At 41.3% G+C, this 14757-nt stretch overlaps 1 protein-coding gene across 1 annotated transcript; it reads left to right on the top strand.

Annotated features, from left to right (window-relative positions):
- The first annotated feature begins 1077 nt into the window (after nt 1–1077).
- ELF2 (E74 like ETS transcription factor 2) lies at nt 1078–12730 on the top strand. The gene is made up of 5 exons (XM_070757732.1): nt 1078–1303; nt 2995–3084; nt 4753–4945; nt 6513–6854; nt 11004–12730. Exons 1-5 carry the CDS (start codon nt 1183–1185, stop codon nt 11629–11631), a joined length of 1374 nt encoding a protein of 457 aa, XP_070613833.1. The 5' UTR covers nt 1078–1182; the 3' UTR covers nt 11632–12730.
- The last annotated feature ends 2027 nt before the right edge of the window (nt 12731–14757 follow it).

The following is a 14757-nucleotide window of genomic DNA, read 5'->3' as shown; positions in this document are numbered from 1 at the left end:
ATTTTACCCACCTCGGAAGGATGGAAGGCTGAGTTAACCTTGAGCCGGTGATGAGATTTGAACCGCTGACCTTCAGATCTACAGTCAGGTTCAGTGGCCTGCAGTACAGCACTCTTCCTGCTGCGCCACCCCGGCTCACTAAATGTCTTATTATTTTCACCATATAGCTATCCCCCGGATAATATTCAGTATAAACATTTTTAGGCCTTCAAGTTATCTTAATTCGGATGAGAGGGGCAGAATATTAATCAGTTAGTATTTAATTATACCTTTCTGGTCATAGGGTATGAGTAATTTTGTTCCTAAAACTGGTCTACGAATAATATACTGCATGCGGTATGTAGTGTTATTCAGTGCAATATTGCATTACTGTATGAAAAGAATGTTGATGAAATGCATAAATTCTCCAGAATGTATGAGTTACAGCTATTTGGAACATATACTACCCATTTTCTGTTTCCAGAAAATTCCATCTAATAAATATTACTTTAGATTGATCTGTGCATCAATTAATAAACCCATCTCAGGTTTTCTTAACTGAAACCAATGTTTTCTTGTATCTTGGTTATAATTTTATTTCTGTTTGTGTCATCAGCTTAAATTTATCCACATTCATTGCAATTTAATTATTACCTTTACATGCAATTTGTGGTTTGTATCTAGTGATAGTGACACAGGGATTAATGAAATGAATATTTAGTGAACAGTTGTGGTTCATTTCAATAGAAAATCCTAGTTTTCTAAATTTATGAATGAATGAATGTCACACAAAACACAGTTATTTCCAGACTGTAATTTAGTGTACAAACTTTCCAGTACTGAATATAATATGACTCTTCAACTTTTAAAACATTCAGATCAAACCCATGTTTTGTCATACAATAAATGCAGCATCACATTATTTGTGGGTATTCTAGCAACTGAATGCAACTGAATGATGAGAAAACTTTTTTATTTTTAAATAAAATATTTTTTTATTTGGCACCTTTGGGGAATGCTTCCAAAATTTGGAATATATTTAGTTTATTTATAACTTGAAAGATTGGTTTAAAAAAAAAAAAAATCATTTACCTTATTTATTTATTTATTTATTTATTTATTTATTTATTTATTTATTTGCTTTCTTTAGTGGAAGTTTTTGTTCCGCCTTGTGTGTCAACTCCAGAGTTCATCCATGCTGCAATGAGACCAGACGTAATTACAGAAACTGTTGTGGAAGTATCCACTGAAGAATCGGAACCAATGGATGCATCTCCTTCGCGAAATTCTCCAGAAATCCACGAGCCCATGAAAAAAAAGAAAGGTACTTTGTGCAATGTTTATATGATAACTAGAAGCAGCAGAACAGTTCGGTGAGTCCTGTTAAGCCCTAGTCTGGGGCTTGCTATATCTGGGGATGGTGAGCAAGAAGCAGCAACTGGTGGTATGGGAGGCAGCACCTCCGAGTAAAACAGGTACTCCTCTGATGTCATCAACCCATGACGCTCTAAAAGAATCGCCAGCACATCGGGAATCTGTAGCCGGCATCTATTGACTCAGGCCGCTAGCTCAGCTGTTAGACCTTGTTACCATCAGCTTTGGAAGGCTATATTGGGAATGGGCAGGGACCTGATGCTGGCTACCGGCAGGCATGGTACCTGGGTGATTGGGGCATGGGACTGGAGCAGTTGGAGCGTGATACCTGGGTGATTGAGGGGATGGGACAGGTAGCTTAAGACAGCGCTTGTAGGCAGAAGCTCCCAGTTCTGACTTTGCATTGTTGATTGATACCCTGCCGTGTTCTGAAGGCTTGTGAAAGGAAATAAATCATGGCTGTTGCAACAATTTGCATCTGGCTTGATTTGTTCCTATCAGGCCTGTCCTAGTTGGTCAGAGAGCGACAACATATTTTCTATATGATCATTTGCCTAGAAAGTCTATTCAGATTGATACAGTGATACCTCGTCTTACAAACGCCTCGTCATACAAACTTTTCGATTTAAGATTTTTTTGCCTCTTCTTACAAACTATTTTCACCTTACAAACCCACCGCCGCCGCTGGGATGCCCCGCCTCCGGACTTCCATTGCCAGCAAAGCACCTGATTTTGCGCTGCTGGGATTCCCCTGAGGCTCCCCTCCATGGGAAACCCCACCTCCGGACTTCTGTGTTTTTGTGATGCTGCAGGGGAATCCCAGCAGCGCAAAAATGGGCGCTTCGCTGGCAACGGAATTCCAGAAGTGGTGTTTCCCAGGGAGGGGTATGTTGCAACAGGGAGCCTTAGTGAAATTGCAGCATCGCAAAAACACAAAGGTCCGGAGGTGGGGTTTCGAGGACTTTGGTGCTTTTGCGATGCTGCAATTTCACTGATGCTCCCTTCGCTGGGAAACCCCACCGCCGGACTTCCGTTGCCAGCGAAGCGCTTGTTTTTGTGATGCTGGGATTCCCCTGCAGCATCACAACAACACAGAAGTCCGAAGGTGGGGGGAATCCCAGCAGCGCAAAAACGGGCGCTTCTGCTGGCAAAAGGGGTGAATTTGGGGCTTGCACACATTAATCGCTTTTCCATTGATTCCTATGGGAAACATTGTTTCGTCTTACAAACTTTTCACCTTAAGAACCTCATCCCGGAACCAATTAAGTTTGTAAGACAAGGTATCACTGTATTTTTACATTAGTAGTTGTTTCACTGGTTAGTATTTGGAATAGGTTAAAGATTGAGTTGTCAGTAAACAATTATAAATGCTTATTTAAAATAAATACTTTCAAGATGAGGCTTAATGGTCCTTCCTTGATTGAACACATCAGATGTGATTATAATTATGGTTTCACTTGCACTGTATGTTTTCCTTTTCTGATGGAGTAGTGTTTTAAATTGCAAGTAGGGAATATTAATCTTCTGCATTAGTATTTCTAAAACTGCATTAGATTAGCCATAATGATTTATTTTTGTTAAATTAAACTCTGAGAGAACCAGGGGTGAGAAACCCTATTTTTTATTATTGTTTCACTGCAGCTGGCCGCAAGCCAAAATCTCAAGTGCCATCAACCATTTCCAGTTCATCTCCAGACTTGGGTATAAAAAAGAAGCCAAGAGAGGGCAAAGGTAATATGCTAATTATGTTTTATTTTAAATATTGTGAAATATTTAGCAAAACATATTCCCCATAACACTTATGCTTAACAATAAAGGTCAATTGGAGCCAGTCTTTTTAGAGTTTTCAAGATCTCTCTCTCTGCCCCTCTCCTCCCCCTAACAATCAACTACGGTTCTGTTAAGAGTTTTGATTTCTGGTACATATTTCTGTCTGTACATAGAAACATAGAAGTCTGACGGCAGAAAAAGACCTCATGATCCATCTAGTCTTCCCTTATACTATTTTCTGTATTTTATCTTACAATGGATATATGTTTATCCCAGGCATGTTTAAATTCAGTTACTGTGGATTTATCTACCACGTCTGCTGGAAGTTTGTTCCAAGGATCTACTACTCTTTCAGTAAAATAATATTTTCTCATGTTGCTTTTGTACATGGCTTTGGCAATGTGATTTCCCCCCCAGCTAAAATGTGATACTTCTGAAGATTTACAGTAGCATTTAGCATATTAGTGGAGTATTTATTACTGTTGATTAATGTCTGACTTTTAGGTTATGCTGATAGAAAATGACTTGCTCGAAGTCACTTAGGGGACCTTCAATGGCTGAGGGTGGATTTGAACGGGAGTCCAAAATTGTAACCACTACATGCTTCTAGTTCTCCACAAAATTTCCTGTGGGTCCCTTTTCATTCCAGCAGAATTAGGTTGTTTCAAGATCTCTGAAATAAAAAGGCTAAGTTTAGAATGAGATTGAAAATTAGGGGTGTTAAAGCTCTTTCCCCTTGTTTCCTAATTTTCATATATTATTTCCTAATTGCCATTAGTTCTGTAACATCTTTGTTGCAGTCAAACACCAGCTTATGAAGGGTGGGATACAATCAACTAAAAAGCATAAAATATATCAGAATCTACATCATCATCATTATTATTATTATAAAAAAAGCTAAAACATATAAAATGGTATATTTAAAAATCAAACTCTGAAAGAAATCTAAATGGAGGGATAAGAGCAATAGATATCACTTTTTTCTTTTGCTGATATAAGAATAATAGCTTGTACATTGTTGAAGAAAATTTAATTCCTTAATCTTTAAGTTATTAATATTAGATGATCTTGGGAACTACATAAGTTTTTTAAAACAATGTATTCTTTTGATACATATTTCTGATAAATCTTTTAATAAATTTGATGCTAATTAGTTTGTTATTTTGGCAAGGAGATGAGATTTTTAAATAACAACAAATTTCAACATGTTTTACTATTAGCACCTTTATTTGATTATATATTATAAAAGTATTTTTAAATGATAATAATTAATAATGCTTTCATTTCAAAAGTAAAAATATAGGATGCTCATTTAGGAAACTACAAATGCAAGATTATTGGAAAAATACTAAAAATTACATAGCGAATTCCCATTCTAGAAAGCTCTCGGTATTTTTGTAGATATTTAAATAAGTAAATATCTACAAAAGTGTAGTTTTAGCTCTCTCCTTCCAAAAATTGGTTTCTGTCCATTTTGAAAATATATTTAATTATATGCCTAGCTTTCATAAAAATACTACATAACACAACAATTAAATGTTATTCCAATACATTGGCTGAGTTATTTGCATGATTTTCTTTGGCGGTAATTAGCTCTTTGATTTGCTGAAATATATGTTTTGCAAATAGGAAATACAACCTATTTGTGGGAATTCCTTCTGGATTTACTTCAGGATAAAAATACTTGCCCTCGATATATCAAATGGACTCAGCGAGAAAAAGGCATTTTTAAACTCGTGGACTCAAAAGCAGTTTCCAAGTTGTGGGGCAAACACAAGAACAAGCCTGATATGAACTATGAGACAATGGGAAGAGCCTTGAGGTAAAGAAAAAAAAATGAAGGAAAAATGTGATGAAAATGGTTTTTTTAAAAAAAATTCATATGCGTGTCATGCTTTCTCTACAACCTTTTTAATGCTCTAAAACGAACATTCCATTTTTTTTCCACTCCTACATGGGGCTACCTTTGAAAAGTGTTCGGAAACTTCAGATCGTGCAGAATGCGGCCACGAGACCCATCGTGGGGCTTCCCAGATTCGCCCACGTTTCTACAACACTCCGTGGTCTGCACTGGCTGCCGATCAGTTTCCGGTCACAATTCAAAGTGTTGGTAATGACCTTTAAAGCCCTACATGGCATTGGACCAGAATACCTCCGGAACCTCCTTCTACTGCACGAATCCCAGCGGCTGATAAGGTCCCACAGAGTTGGCCTTCTCCGGGTCCCATCGACCAAACAATGTTGTTTGGCGGGCCCCAGGGGAAGAGCCTTCTCTGTGGCGGCCCCGGCCCTCTGGAATCAGCTCCCCCCGGAGATTAGAATTGCCCCCACCCTCCTTGTATTTCGCAAGTTACTCAAGACCCACCTGTATCGCCAGGCATGGGGGAACTAAGACATCTCCCCCAGGCTTTTTATATTTCATGTTTGGTATGTATGTGCTGTATGGTTTTTAATTGTTGGGGTTTTTATATATTTTTTATTATTAGATTTGTCCCTTTATTACACTGTTTCTTATTACTGTTGTGAGCCGCCCCGAGTCTTCGGAGAGGGGCGGCATACAAATCTAATTAATAATAATAATAATAATAATAATAATAATTATTATTATTATTATTATTACTACTACTACTACTACTATAGGACGCACCGGAGTATAAGATGAACCTTAATTTTTGGGGAGGAAAATGGAGGGCGGGGCCCCCAAATCTGCCTAATAGGTATTCATCTGGCTAACATCTTTAGTTTGGTCAGTTTCAGCACATTATTTTATCCCCTGGTTAAGGCTTAAGAAAAACCTTATTCAGAGAGAGCAATAATGAAAGAGCTTGTAAGCCAATAAGAGCTGGGAACATCGTTAGCACCTGGTTAGGGCTGGCAAGAAACATACGGAGAGGGGCGGCATACAAATTCGATAGATAGATAGATAGATAGATAGATAGATAGATAGATAGATAGATAGATAGATGATATATAGATATATAGATAGATAGATAGATAGATAGATAGATGATAGATAGATAGATGATAGATAGATAGATAGATAGATAGATGATAGATAGATAGATAGATAGATAGATAGATAGATAGATAGATAGATAGATAGATAAATAATATTTGGAGCAAGTAGAGCAATTAAAAAATCTGCAAAGACTTTAGGATGGAAAACATTCAGAGTAAAGGACATGCCCCAATTATCAGCCTCTTTTAGGGAGGAAAAAGGTGCATCTCATACTCCAAAAATACAGTACTTCCCTTCCCTTCTAAAATTAAGTACTGATAAGTAACTTTAGGTAGAAAAATATGAGACACCACTTTTAACTTAATAGCTAAGAAACCTAATGGAAATAGTTTATTGAGGTTAATGTTCTTCGCTTTTGTATTTCTTTCAGATACTATTATCAAAGAGGAATTCTAGCAAAAGTTGAAGGACAGAGGCTAGTTTATCAATTCAAGGAAATGCCCAAAAATATTGTTGTCATCGACGACAAAAGTGAGTGCGGCAGTGAAGAGCTATCCATGTCCACTGATGAGAAATCATTGGAACGTGTGTCACTGTCTGCAGAAAACCTCTTAAAAACAGCGAGTTCTGCTCGCACAACAAAAAGCACTTCTCAGTTGACTTGCACAAGATCAGAGAAATCTGTTGCCAGAGTGAATATCTCCTCACCTGGGCATGAAATGTCATCTTGTTCACCCACCACAACTACCGTTTCAGCACCAACTGCTCCCAGGTGAGTGCTATATGATTTACATGTTGAGTAGTCTTGGTCAGTGTTTCTCAACCTCGGCAGCTTTCAAATATGTGGACTTCAACACTCAGAATTATGCTACATACTTATTTATAGGGATATTTTTATTGTTTTACTTTTGTGATATTGCTTAGAGTTCTTATACAGGTCGTCCTCAACTTAGTGATCACAATTGACCAGAACCTTGGTTGTTGAGCAAAGCAGTTGTTAAATGACATACAGTAATACCTCGTCTTACGAACTTAATTGGTTCCGGGAGGAGGTTCCTAAGGCGAAAAGTTCGTAAGATGAAACAATGTTTCCCATAGGAAACAATACAAAGTCAATTAATGCGTACAAGCAAACCCCCCCCCCCCCGCAAAAACAGCGCTCCACTGGGCACCACCACCCGGCTGTCACCTTTTGAAATAGCCAGGCGCTTCTCAGCATTCTCCCGAATGCCGAACCCGGAAGTTTGGCAAAAGTTCGGGTTTGAGTTCGGGAGGCCGCCGAGAAGCCCCGCCGCCCGGCTGTCACCTTTTGAAACAGCCGGAGGGCTTCTCGGTGTCTTCCCGAACCCGAACGCCAAACCCGAGCTTTTGCTGAACTTCCGGGTTCGGCGTTCGGGAGACCGCCGAGAAGCCCTGCCGCCCAACTGTCGCCTTTTGAAACAGCGGGGGGGCTTCTTGGCGTTCTCCTGAATGCCTAACCCTGAAGTTCGGCAAAAGTTCAGATTCGGGTTCGAGAGAACGCCGAGAAGCCCCGCCGCCCGGCTGTCAGCTTTGCAGAAGAGCCGTGGAGCTGTCGGCCGGTCGGGAGGCTCAAACGGAGGTGGGGAATCCCAATAGGGAATTCCATGGGCGGAGCTTTGACGTCACGAAGACGTCCTTCCTGGAATCTACGTTTCGGCCGGCCAGGAAGGACGTCTCCGTGATGTCAAAGCTCCGCCCATGGAATTCCCTATTGGGATTCCCCATCTCCGTTTGAGCCTCCCGACTGGCCGACAGCTCCGCGGCTCTTTTACAAAGCTGACAGCCGGGCAGCGGGGCTTCTTGGCATCCTCCCGAACCTGAACGCTGAACCCAAACTTTTGCCGAACATCAGTGTTTGGCGTTTGGGTGGCGGGTTCGTAAGGTGAAAAAAGTTCGTAAGAAGAGGCAAAAATTTTGCGAACCCCGGGTTCGTATCTTGGAAAGTTCATATGACGAGGGGTTCGTATCACGAGGTACTACTGTATTCATTCATTCATTCATTCATTCATTCAATTTTTAAAATGCCGCCCTTCTCCTTAGACTCAGGGCGGCTTACAACATGTTAGCAATAGCACTTTTTATCAGAGCCAGCATATTGCCCCCACAATCCGGGTCCTCATTTGACCCACCTTGGAAGGCTGGAAGGCTGAGTCAACCTTCAGCTGGTGATGAGATTTGAACCGCTGACCTGCAGATCTAGCAGTCAGCTTTAGTGGCCTGCAGTACTGCACTCTACCCACTGCGCCACCTCGGCTCAAATCACATGACCGCTTCACTCAACAACTGCAATTCCAGCATTCCTGGTTGTGATGGTTAAGCGATCTCACAGGTTGTTAAGTAGAGTCTCAGGCAATATGTGTTGGGTGTTTTGGGTTGGTGGAGATCTTGGGAGGCCTGATGCACACCATGTTTTGTGTCTCTATCTGCTTGGGGCTGAACATTTTCCCTCCATGCTTCCTGTGCTGAGCCTCCTTACTTTACTTCTGCCTCTATGCTCAGGTACCTCCACAAATGGTAGCTACTGAGGAGTGATGGGAATTTGCTAGAATGAGTTTGGAAAGAAATCCCATTTCCCAGCAGAGAAATAGTTGAGACATTTGCTATTTATTTATTTATTTATTTATTTATTTATTTATTTATTCATTCATTCATTCATTCATTCATTCATTCATTCATTCATTCATTCATTCATTCATTCATTGGATTTGTATGCTGCCCCTTTCCGCAGACTCGGGGCGGCTAACAACAGTAATAAAACAGCATATAACAATAATCCAATACTAAAAACAGTTAAAAAACCATTATTATAAAAACCAATCATACATACAGATTTCCAAGAGTCCAGCTGTCGCTGTTAGGAAGTAAACCCCCCCCCAAAAAAAGAAAAAAAAGAAGAAAAAAAGGCATGTGTACCTTTGGCCCGGATGGCAGAAAGCCAAAGAGGACACTCCCTTCTCCTTCCTTTTCCTGCCCTTTTCCTCTTTGTCCTCCAGTTATGGTAGTCTTTCTCCTCCCTGCCCTCTTACCCGCTTTATTCAACTACAGTGTTCCCTCGATTTTCGCGGGGGTTACGTTCCAAGACCTTCCGCGAAAGTCGATTTTCCGCGAAGTAGCGGTGCGGAAGTAAAAACACCATTTTTGGCTATGGACAGCCAAAACCTACCCCCACGCACCCTTTTTCAAGGCAGCGCAAGGAACCGGGCTTGAAATTAGGGCAGGGAGCAAAGATTGCTTTGAATGTCGGCTTCCCCTGCCCCCCCCCAGCGCCTCTGGCCCCCTCGCCGCTACCGCCCGCCCCCCCTGATCCACCCCTCTCACCGGCTTTCTTGGGACACGGGTCCTCCTGCAGCAGCGCTGGTGGCTACGGCTTCTCATCCTCCTCATTCGGCCGGTAGCCGCTCTGAGCGCTTTGAGAATGCCTGCCCCGCCCCTCTCACAGTCCCTTAGCTGAGAGCGCTTTCGTCCCAGCTATCAGCGAGGGGGCTGCAGGAGAGGTGGGGGCAGGCATTCTCACAGAGAGGGAGAGAGAGAGGGAGAAAGAGAGAGAGAGAGAGCAAGAGGGGGGGAGAGTGGAAGGTAGAGAGAGAGAAAAATTATAGAAAAAGAGAATAAAAGAGAAATGAGAAAATGATTGAAGCAGAGAATGACAGGAAAGAAAGAGGAAGAGAGAGAGAAGTGACTCTTGGTGATGACATATGATGTCATCGGGTGGGAAAAACCGTGGTATAGAAAAAAAAACCGCGGAGTATTTTTTAATTAATATTTTTTGAAAAACCGTGGTATAGCCGTTTCGCGAAGTTTGAACCCGCAAAAATCGAGGGATCACTGTATTGATGTTCACTCCCAAACTCATCCCTTCTCTCTCTCTCTCTCATACACACACACGTGTGCACTCTTCTCCCACTTTCTGCCTTGTCTCATCTACATGCGTGTGCATTTTTACACCCATTCACCTTCCTGAAGTGAGCCTTTGTCTCTGTTCTGCAGGGAGGATTTTCAGGGTGATAGTAGAGAGGCAGGATGCATCAGAGCTCTGGATGGAGACCTGGGAGGCTTAGTGCAGGCTACATTCTTTATTCAGGGACTGAAAATGTTCTCCCTGTCCCTGTTGAAATCGAAACAGAAAGCATTGACTTTCTGGGAAAGCCAGCAGGGAAGATTATAAATGATAATCAGGTTATTGTTGGGCATTTGGTAATTGGCCATTAAGTGCAGACCTGCTGCCAAGTGCCCAGTTCACAATCTTGTGATTGCGTAGCAGAGGAGTTTAAAAAAAAATTGTTGACAAGTTGGAGCTGAGTTACAAGCCATGAAGCAGTTTGCCAACACTACTGTAACTTTGAACAATTGTTACATAGACTGGTTCATAAGTCAAGGATTACCTGAAGCAATTTTTGGAGGATTCTGGGTCTATACCTACAACTTTAAAGAGCTATGTGCAGTCTTGGGCTTCAGCAAAGTTGTTTTGAAATGAAAGTCTGTTTGTTTGTAGATCTCTTGCCTTTTTCTTCCTAAATGGTTTAACCCTTCCTTCCTTCCTTCCTTCCTTCCTTCCTCCCTCCCTCTCTCCCCCCTTAGACAAATTAATACTATTGATTTGTCAACTTAAATAAACAACTATTGGGCTAATCTAAAATGAAACTGCTTTGCTTTGTTCTGTTATTTATTAGACTTATATCCCTTTTTATTTTAGTAGCAACAACAAGTGATAATTAAGTTCTGAAATTTCAAAGAATTCAGTTTAGAATTGGGGTAGTGGAAATCTTTCCCTGCATTTCAGATTTATAAAATATGACTATTGTTTCTTTTGGATTAAAAAGGTCCCTTGTTTAGTTAAAGCATGTATCTGTGCCACAAATATTTGGTCTTAATGTAGTGTTTATCTTCATCCATTTAACAGAACTGTTCGGGTGGCTATGCAAGTGCCTGTTGTCATGACATCTCTGGGACAGAAAATATCAACCGTTGCAGTGCAGTCTGTAAATGCAGGGTCACAATTGATTACCAGCACAAGCCCCACAACAGCGACAACCCCAAAGGTAGTTATCCAAACCATCCCTACCATGATGCCATCCTCTGCTGAAAATGGAGAGAAAATCACGATGCAGCCTACAAAAATAATCACCATCCCTGCTGCACAACTCGCACAGTGCCAGTTGCAGACAAAAGCTGGTTTGCCAGGGACAGGGAGTATTAACATAGTTGGAACACCTCTGGCTGTGAGAGCACTTACTCCAGTATCTTTAGCCCACGGGACACCATTGATGAGATTATCAATGCCGGCCCAGCAGGCAAGTAGCCACACGCCACCCAGGGTAATCAGTGCAGTTATAAAGAGTCCAGAGGTCAAATCTGAAGTGGTGGCTTTAAAGCAGGAACGGGAGATCAAAACCCTGCAGCTAGTACAAGAAGAGAAACCAGCAGATGGAACCAAAACAGTCACCCACGTCGTCGTCGTTAGTACGCCCTCCACTATCACTCTACCTGTACAAGTGAAAACAGAAGGAATAGTGACATGCGAAAAATGAAAAGGAAAAAAAAAAAGCAGCTGTGAACATTAATTACATAGAACATTGTGGAATTAAGCAAACTGACATACATAGGAAGCCAGGGAATTGGACGCAAACAAGAAGTTGAAAGAACTGATTTTTTAAAAAAATTGTTAATAGTTACACATATATTAGAAATTTACTGGAAGCAAAATAATGTCCCATGTTTCAGTGGGAATTGAACTAGATCTACACACTGACACAATTGCCTCTTGTATATCAGGGTTAAGCTGATGAAGAAAGAAGATTCCTGGAGCCGAAGGGAATAGCGGGTGAGCACTCGGGAGGCTCACTTCATTTACCAGTTACACTAAGACACGGAACACTAAACTGGTTCTATGAGGGTCTTGGCTTATGTAGATGGAGGGGGTATCTAGGAAAGGCTCATTGTTACACAAAACACATTTGGTGCATTTGAATATGCATACCAGCAATTACTACTGTGTACTCACAGTGTTCAACTGGTGCTATGTGAAAAAAACTCTGCTACTAGGTATTCTTGAATGTGAATAAGGAAAGAATTAAAGAACTTCTTACAAGAAGTAGAAGACTTAGAGATTTTTTTTTGTCCCATGCAGCTTAAGCAGATTTTAAAACAAGCCTTAGACTGATTTTCAGTTACCTTTGTTGAAATAAGCTAAAGGCTCCTTTGTGTAAAGCATTTTTATTAAAAACAATTTTTTTAAAAAAATCTTATACCTAGCACAGTATTGTTATAGAATTACATGTAACATATTTTGTATGGTAGTCAAGTCTGTTGATTTCTTAATTGGGGTCAAAGCGGCCAGAGTTTGTTCAGCCTCTTGCTGCTTGGATCACCCACTTCGCCTGGACATCTGTACATTTCAATTTCAGCTTTTACTCGGTCACTTGAAAGGTCACACTTGGCATGGACTCTTGTCAGGTAGATTAAAAGCCTGTATATTTTTTAGTTGAAGTTAGAGGAAAGTACCAGTGTTCAGAATGAACTATAATAGTTTGTATATTCAACATTTAAAGTATATTCTATTTTGTTGTACTCTTGTTTCAAAGTGTATTCAAGTAGGTTTTACTGAAATACAGATAATGAAATTTAAAATTGGTGTCTCTTTTTTCCAAGCCTTATTGTGCCTCTGGTGTTCGTCCAGATCAACACCGCTACACCATTTTCTAATTCAGTTCTCAAATCTTGGTTTGAGAAATAGCAGAGAATTGGAAATATACCAAGTTATTTATCTCAGTTATTCTACTAAAAAGAGGAGCAACATCTAGTTGATAACATGGTGGAAAGAACTTGTATGATAATTTAATTTAAACCATTAACAGTGGTAATTGGGTAACTGGAGTTGTCTTCACACTTGTGTTATATTGTCTTAAAGTTTCAAAATGAATTAGAGTTGCAATAACTACCCTGGTTCCCCGAAAATAAGATGTACCCTGAAAGTAAGGCATGTCAGAGGTTTTGCAGAATTTGCTAATATAAGGCACCCCCTGAAAATAAGGCGTAGTCAAGTTTACATACGGTACGGTGGAAAAACATACGGTACTATTCAAAGCTGTTCATAGCGGTACCGTAATAATGTGGCGTCCCCTGCTGGCCCCTTCCATCGCTTTGAATTGGGTTCGGAGACCGACTGGCAACCAATGCAGTTTGTGTAAAAATGGAGTAACATCGGCATATCTAGGTATACCCATTATTGCATGCGCTGCTGCATTTTGCACCAGCTGAAGTCTCCAAACACTCTTCTGTCCTCGGGGTGCCCAATCCTCCAGCAAGCATGGCCACATAGCTTTCTTCTCACCGGCTGACCAGAGAACTTTTCAGTGTTTTTGTTGCCGAAGAGACACCCTCATGCTAGCCTGCAGAGCCAGCTGGGGGCGAGCTGGGCAGGCCAGGGGCGAAGCAACAGCAGAGTCCAGCACTCAGGGAGGGCAGAGTTAGCATGCTCCCAGTTGTGCCCTGCGCTATCTCTGCCAGCTCATGGCGGCAGACTCAGCTGAAGCTCAGACAAGGTTCCTCTTCCGTCCTTGGCTGTTGAGAATAGCCGAGAATAGCCGCCCCGAGTCTTCGGAGAGGGACGGCATATAAATCCAATAAATAAATAAATATGTGGCAGCTTTGGCTGCCACCGTGCCCGTTTTGTTCTCCAGTCCCTCTCCTTCCCTCTCGGCTGCTACTGTCGGAGTACTGCCAGGACAAGCGGTGTGTGTGTGTATGTGTGTGTGTGTAAGGGGGGCATGAACCATTCGGCACTGAGGTCCAAGCAGTTGCGGTGGCAGGAAAAAGCTAGGCTTCTTTGGCAGCCTCTCAGCTGGCAAAACAAAATTTTGGTTGATTCTGTGGGTGTGGCTAGGTGGGGGGTCATGTGACTGAGGGCGTGGGTGATGTCAAATTGGCCATGCCCACTCAGTCACATGACCATCAAACCACATCCACAAAACAAGACATGCCATAGAACAGGTATTGAAAGAAAGAAGAATGCAGATAACAAGATGTCTTAAAACATCCTGTGTGACTAGAAAGTAAAACCTGAGCTTCTTTACAGATAGGTAACATGAGATTACCAAAGTACTCATTCTATAGCCAAGTAGAACAACTAAGACAAATGCTTTTTTTGCATTTGATAGTCCTTGAATTACAACAGTTGATTTGGTGACTATTCAAAGTTACAATGGCCCTGAAAAAAGTGAATACAGTGGTACCTCGACATACGAGTTTAATTTGTGCCAGACCAGAGCTCATATGTCGATCAATTCGCATCTCAAACGAATGCTTTTAGACTTTGTTTTTCACGCCGAGATAACTGGAAACATGGAATTCTTGCGCCACCTAATGGACGCTCGGCTCGTATCCCGAATTTGAGCTCGGGTGTCGAACAGAAATTTTGCTCGCGTCTTGGCTCGTAACTTGGAATACTTGCATGTGGAGCAGCTCGTATCTAGAGGTACTACTGTAATGACTATTTTTCATATGACCAATTTAGCATCATGGTCACGTGATCAAAATTCTGATGCTTTGACTCATTGACTCATGTTTATGACGGTTGCAGTGTCCTGGGTGTGTGTGTGTGTATTTGCAAAGTGATCACCTTTTGTGATCTAAAAAAGATCAATGGGAAAGCTGGA

The sequence above is a fragment of the Erythrolamprus reginae genome, chromosome 7 (genome assembly GCF_031021105.1).
Source record: "Erythrolamprus reginae isolate rEryReg1 chromosome 7, rEryReg1.hap1, whole genome shotgun sequence".
NCBI classification, from domain to species: Eukaryota; Metazoa; Chordata; class Lepidosauria; order Squamata; family Dipsadidae; genus Erythrolamprus; species Erythrolamprus reginae.
This window is presented reverse-complemented; position numbering and strand designations above follow the sequence as displayed.

Excerpts from the sequence above, each read along its gene's own strand:
- ELF2 (XM_070757732.1), top strand. The coding sequence starts at position 1,183 with ATGAGACCAGACGTAATTACAGAAACTGTTGTGGAAGTATCCACTGAA. Across the intron at positions 1,304-2,994 it reads GCCCATGAAAAAAAAGAAAG|CTGGCCGCAAGCCAAAATCT; the intron begins GTACTTTGTGCA and ends GTTTCACTGCAG. Across the intron at positions 3,085-4,752 it reads GAAGCCAAGAGAGGGCAAAG|GAAATACAACCTATTTGTGG; the intron begins GTAATATGCTAA and ends TTTTGCAAATAG.